This window comes from Stegastes partitus, unplaced genomic scaffold, assembly GCF_000690725.1.
Source record: "Stegastes partitus isolate 25-593 unplaced genomic scaffold, Stegastes_partitus-1.0.2 Scaffold1380, whole genome shotgun sequence".
Lineage (NCBI taxonomy): Eukaryota > Metazoa > Chordata > Actinopteri > Pomacentridae > Stegastes > Stegastes partitus.
The window spans coordinates 209,115-215,709 of record NW_007579111.1 but is presented as its reverse complement, the minus strand read 5'-3'; the positions used below and the strand labels follow the sequence as shown (position 1 = coordinate 215,709).

The following is a 6,595-nucleotide window of genomic DNA, read 5'->3' as shown; positions in this document are numbered from 1 at the left end:
AGACAAGTCAGGAGGGGCGTCACTGAGCTGCAGGTCACCAGAGGATACAGCAGAGGCGAGTCAGGAGGGGCAGGTCTCCACAGGATACACCAGAGACGAGTCAGGACGGGCAGGTGTCTGCTTCCAGCCAGACGAGCACTCCAGTTCTCTGAAGCTTTAGGAAACCTAAGCTGTCAGTGTTCATCTCATCTGAGTCTGAATCTCCTTTGAAACTATTTAATATCATTCTGGATGATTTTTTCATCCAGTATATATTTTGAAAGTGGGCTATCTGAAATGTAAAGCGCTGCTGGAACACTCCCCCAGATGATCAATAAAGTTATCGATCATCTAATCATCTGTCCAGAAAATAAATCTGAACTTCAGATAAAGTCAGCCTCAAAGGATTTTTTTCGTCTTGTGTTCATGTCACAGATGCTGCACGCATTCTGTTTCCATCGCTTCACACATTCTGTCAACAACCAGAAAAGAAAGTCCATTTTCTACACACAGAACCTGGTGAACAATGATGAGGTTCTGATTCCATGTGGTCCAACAACTAACTCAGAAGAAGACAGAACGTCTGTCGGTGTGGAGAGACGCTCACTGAGATGATCCTCTGAAGGACGTCTGGTGTTTGCTGGACTATTGGATCTGGTCATACTGCAGTTTGGAATCTTACTTATGTCTGAATGAAGCTTTATTACGTGTGACCTGTGTTGTCCTGTAAAGCTTTGATTCTGAAACGTTCTGTTCAGCTGTTTAGATTCTAAACGCTTTTAATGTGAAGGACTGATGAATATTGGAGATAAAGAGCCTTTCTGAGCTTCCTGCAGGTTTCAGAAGGTCAATGATCAGAACTTTCCTCGCCTGATGGTACAGTTCAGGATGTTTGTCGGTGAACCTGTGGCTCTGGTTCTGGCTCTGGCTCTGGTTCTGACCCTGCTGTGGCTCAGGACGGTCGGCTGGAGGTGGAAGCAGCACAGGGAGGTTTGGAGGCAGCCGGGCTGGGAAGAGTCAGACTACAGGGCGGCAGCAGCAGCAGCAGCAGCAGCAGCAGGGCCGGAGGTGGTGGTGGTGGGCTTACCTGAGGCCAGGGCCCCCTCTGCCCTGCCCTTCATCCCTCCTCCTCCTCCTCCTCCTGGGCCTGAGCCGCCCAGAACCTCGGGCACCACCGGGAAGGAGGGCCGGTCGCCCCTGTAGGGCTTGGGCCTGAAGGGGAAGTCTTTGTCTTTACCTTTGGAGCCTTTGGGCCGGCCGGCGGTCTTCTTCTTCGACTTGCCGTCGCCTTTGACGCCCAGCAGGGGGTGAACCTCTGGGGACACAGAATCACAGCTGAGATCAGTCGCAGTGAAACCAAAAAATCTAAGTACCGTCAGAGCGCTGCCCCGGGGTGGAAGTGTCCAGAACGTGCACCGGCACACCGGTCAGTCAGGCTGAAGTCCAGCGATGCGTAGTGTTCTAACAACACATTAGTTATTATAACAACTATGAACAANATAATTAGAACTGTGTCCTGCTGGATCCATCCAGTGGTTCTGATGGACCCGTTCTGTGACCCGTTGTGTGAGTCTCCACATTTTGTGTCTGTTGGAGTTTTATTTCTGGACATGCTGAAGCTGAAAATGACGTCACAGCTGCTGGTGAAGCTGAAAACACGGATGTCCAGGTCTGAAGACAAACCAGCCACCAAAAGTCCCAAAGAACAGACACTTGGGTTCTGAATGAAACGTGAGACGGTGCATCAGCACACCAATGAATTCTGTCCCAACCGAGGCCCGGGGCTGCTCGGGTCTCAGCTGGTCGTGTTGCAGACGGCGCCTTGCTGTGTTTGAAACGTCCTGTGACTGGCCGTGATGCTAAAAGCTTCACCTGAGACTCCGTTTCAGCTCCACAGCTTTACCGTGACTCACTGAAACACTCGTTTAAAACCAGGCTTAAGCACAAAAAACAGTTAATTCATTCAGTGAAGCCGGAACCAACCATTGGCTCGGCCACCTGCAAAGTTTCAGGAACTGAAATGGTGAAAAACATGGCATCACATACATACAAGCAACATTCTGGAGCAAAGTCTGAGATTTTGAGTGGAGCCCAGAGCTGGAGTCTGAACCGGATTAGCTTAGCTTAGCTTAGCTTGGCGACAGGAAGCAGCAGCGGTTAGCCTCGACACACACAAACCTGCTCAACACAAACAGAAAGTTTGTGGTTCCAGGACGTGGACTTTCCTGAACGGATCTCGACATTTCTGTTGGTGTGAGAAACGAATCTGGTTTTCTCATCTCCAGGTGAACACCAGCATTTCCCAAATCAACACCAAACATAAATCGTTCTAAAAGGATTAACTGATTAGTTTTTTCTGCTGCTGCACTTCATTCCCTGCATTCGTTCACGTGGAGCTGCAGAAAACCTGCACATGGTGGACCTTACAGCTCAGGATCTGGTGAACCAGCAGGGCCTGGATTTACCGCTGATGCTTCTGAGGCCTCCAGCAGCAACTCCTGTCTGGTGGTCCTTCACTGAGCTCCAGGTCTCTGAGTTCTCTCTCCTGCTTCACGTGGGTCTGGTTCCACACAGCTGCAGGACTTCATGGTGAAGGACCACGAGACAGGAGCTGCTCACACTGCAAACTCGAGGCTCCACATCTCTGTGACGGGCAGAAACACGACAGACAGGAAGTGGGACAGACAGTGACTTCACAATAAAAGCCCGGGGAGCGAGGCGGGAGTGGGAGCAGGAGGGTCAAAGGCCAAGCAGGAGGCAGACGGAGGCGAGTCAGTTCGCCCGCAGGGGAGCAAGCTACAGCTTCATCCGCCGCAACACACTGCCAGCCGACCGCCAGCCACAGCTCAGAGGATACACCATCAGAGAGGTCACCAGAGGATACGCCATCANGACTTTGGTAAAAGTAAAAGTACTCATTGAAATAATTACTCAAGTAAAAAGTAAAAAGTGCAGGCTATTAAATGTACTTTTAGAGTAAAAGTACAACGGGTTTTTTTTTTTTTTTTTTTTACCAGTCGTTTCTGTGTAAAGCCAACTGTAACCTCTTAACCTCACATCATATAATGGGTAATTTGAAGGCTATTAACCCATTAGGGCCTGATCTGTGTCACTTTAGATTTTAAACACTTATACCATTACACTTTCATAAATACCAGATCTACAAGCTCATGGCGCAGTGGGTGCAGCACTATGAGCTTGTAGATCTGCCATTTTTGGAGAAAAGAAATTGTGCAAATCTTTGAATATATCTTCAAACAGGTTTGTGCTGATATAGAAACCTAGTTGTTGTTGTTTTTTTTTCAGAAGACTGTTAGGATTTAGAGGACATTTATGTGATCAAACATTTAATCAGGTCCTCAGGTCTTAATGTTGAACTCCAAACACACGTCTTAGTTAAAACTGGCCATTGGCCAAGGATTGGTTTCCACACTGATGTGAAGTATCATGGAAAGTAGACCCACCTCTTGAAATCAAGTTTATATTTTTAATCAGACAGCAGCACAGTCAGGTACATGTGCACAGTAAATAAATGTTTCAGCCATGTGTACAGAATGCATTGAACTTAAGTTACGAGCAAAAAAACAAAAAGAAAAGTGCTTTGTAAACATAAACCCATCACCTTCCTCTTTTCTACCCATCTCTTTCCTCCCCAATTACACTGACAGGCAGCAGATCTGTGCCACAAACAGATTGAATTCAGACTGGTTTTAATGGTCACGTGATGTTAATACCAATCAGAGTTCAATCTGAAAATGGTACAGATCTGATTGAGGCTGGATTTATTTAGTTTGTGTAAATGGGGTCTTAGAGAGATGTTAAATTGAGTTTGAGTCCATCTGAGAACTACAGTATCACACACTACAGGGTTACTGTAGACCCATGCCAACTGCTCAATGAAGTGAAATTTAGGCATTTTCTGAATCAACTGAACTGAGGTACTCAGACCATGAACATTCTGATAAAACACTGTCTCTCACAATACCACCCCAAACACATTATCTCAACTCTACAGGACTACCAAAAAGGTTTGCTTTTTCAAATTTGACGGAGAATTCTTGTAAGCGAGAAGCTCTCTGACTTTGGGTCTGCACAGGACACCGTTCATTCGCCATGAATCCTTTTTTGAGCCGACGACCGTGAACATTTCCTTCAAGTAAGGCCAGGGATGGTAATTCTGGGCCTGTTCATCCTGTTCATCTGGCTCGTCCTCCGACGTGGAGTCGTCAGGTTTTACCGCTACCACTTCACTGTCCTGCTCCTCGGTATCGGACATGTTGCTGCCTGGTTTGGTTCCATAGTCCTCACATTAACGAATCTCTTGTTCAAGTTGCTGAAGTGAGTTAGCGTGGAAAAAAACAACTACGCTACCAAAAGCCTGCGGGCAGAGAAAGCATGTGCGTGGTGGTAGTCTCTGTAGCCAATGAAAAGAACGATCATGGACAGCGAGCCAATCACAAGCTGGGATGTATGGAACCGTGAGTAATGTTTCATACGATTGGCGGAGCCTGCGGAGATGTTTTTCTTCTGGTCTAAATAACATTTCAATGATTTAATCGTTGTCGTGCATTCAAAGTAACGAGCCTGATTTGAAAATGTTCGGGATAAAAAGCACAGATATTTGTGTTAAAATGTAACGGATAAAAGTAAAAAGTACTCTGAAAAATAAATACTCAGTAAAGTACAGATACCAAAAAAATTTACTTCGTTACAGTACTTCGTTACTTGTACGTCGTTACTTCCCATCTCTGCCTACCAGTACTGAACTTTTACTTGAACTCTGTTGCGAACATGAATAAAGGAACTGAAGTGTTATAAAAATCACTGACATAGTGAAACACAAAACAGTCCCACCCCAATTGCTCCATGTAGCTCCGGTGAGGCCGCCTCTGTAAGGAGGCGAAGCAGGGTGAGCACGACGCCGGCACAGGACTCCCAGAACCACGGCTTGAAATGGCAGCAGTAGAGAATTTATGGCTCGACTCCCGCGTCAGCAAGGAACGACTTCACATCCTCTGGGGTGGAGAAAGTTTTCCTCTGTCCGTGTTGGTCCATCACCTGAAGTCTGGCAGGAAAAAACATTCTGTATGAGTATCCTGAGCTGAGCTGAGACCTGACCTCAGAGAACGCGCCTCTCTTCTGGGACACCTCCGTATAGAGCCCGTCTGGTGACATCGATAAGAAATAAAAATAACTCGTTCTCACGCATTAGTAAGTTGTGGCCACGAGTTATTAATGCGTGGGAACGAGTTATTTTTATTTCTTATCGATGTCACCAGACGGGCTCGATACCTCCGGGGTGTAGTCCGGGAAAATGTGGATCTCTGTTCCACGATAGACGAGTTGACCTTTTTCCCCTGCAAGCTTCAGAAGGAGTTTCTTGTCTGGTATCGATGAATCCTGGTGATGAACGGGCGGGAAGCATCATAATTCTGTCTGCGGACATTGATGCGGTGCGCCCGGTCCACAGCCAGTGGAGTGGGAAATGCGCCCGGTCTGAAGACGTCTTTCAGACACTTGGCAAGGAAAGATGTTGGACATGAACCCTCGGCTCTTTCCGGCAGGTTGGTTATTCGGCAGTATTGCGTCTCGAGCGGTTCTCTAGTTCGTGGGTTTCAAGCTTGAGTATCTGGTTTTCCTTTTTCAGCAAGACGCACGTGTTGTCCAGCTCCATTCATCAGCTTTCCATATCGTTCATTGATGTTCCAATATCCTGACCTGAACTGCCTGGTCGTTTACTGTCAATCCGTGCTCTACCTGCTGAGAACTGTGCCGCTAAAGTTGAGATGATTCGTTCTTCAGATTTGAGCAGCATCGCCTCCATGTTGGCTCGAGTCAGTGATGGCGCTGTTAGCAGCTCATGTTGTCTTTTGGCTAGCGAGAGGATTTACTTCCTCCTCCGGCTCTTCCAAGGCCTGAGATGGTTTCTTGGTTGGCTTTCCCATCTCTGCACATATGTGGGACAAGGCTAAACCGTGTCCGGCAAATACCTAGGATCTATCTCAGAAGGATTTCAACAGAGCTCTCCTGGTTGCTGCCTACTCCTCCATTACTCAGAGCAGAAATCCAGACATCATGTTTTGTTTGTGTGCTGAGATGAATGTGATGTAAAGTTGTGGTGACACTAAACTGCAGCCATCAGGCTGATCTTCTACTGATCCACACTGAGGATCTTCATGCTGACGTCTGGTTTCTTCTTCTCTGCTTTCGTCCTTTGACTGGCAGAGAAATGTTGAGCTTGTTGGAGAAGATTCTCTTTTCTCCACGTGTTCGTTTGTAAAGACAAAACATATTCCGCATGGTCTCAATCAGTCAATTTAATCACACACTGAATATTGCATTACAGAGCTCCGGGTCAAACTCTCCCTAGCATCAGACAGAGTGAGACTAAGACCTTTTTCTCTGGCCCTTTCTTATACTGTTCAGTCACATGACAGGTTACACAAAATGTCACACAAACTTGTTTTACATCTTCCTGTCCGTTTGTTGTTTGTTCCTTTGTTCGTTCCCTCGAATGTACGCCCCATATCTTTACATCTTGTCCACATCTGCCACTCGTCCTGGTCATCGGTTATCGGGTTATCTCGCAGTCACACACTCATCTGTTTCCTCCCAA

At 46.8% G+C, this 6,595-nt stretch overlaps 1 protein-coding gene across 1 annotated transcript in view; it reads right to left on the bottom strand.

Annotated features, from left to right (window-relative positions):
- Positions 1-22: 22 nt before the first annotated feature.
- rbbp5 (retinoblastoma binding protein 5) overlaps positions 23-6,595 on the bottom strand; it is a 28,009-nt gene continuing 21,436 nt past the window's right edge. Inside the window, exon 13 of the mRNA XM_008299100.1 lies at positions 23-1,294. Within this exon, the coding sequence (XP_008297322.1) occupies positions 1,002-1,294 (293 nt within the window). The 3' untranslated portion in view covers positions 23-1,001. The remainder of the gene's footprint in view (positions 1,295-6,595) is intronic.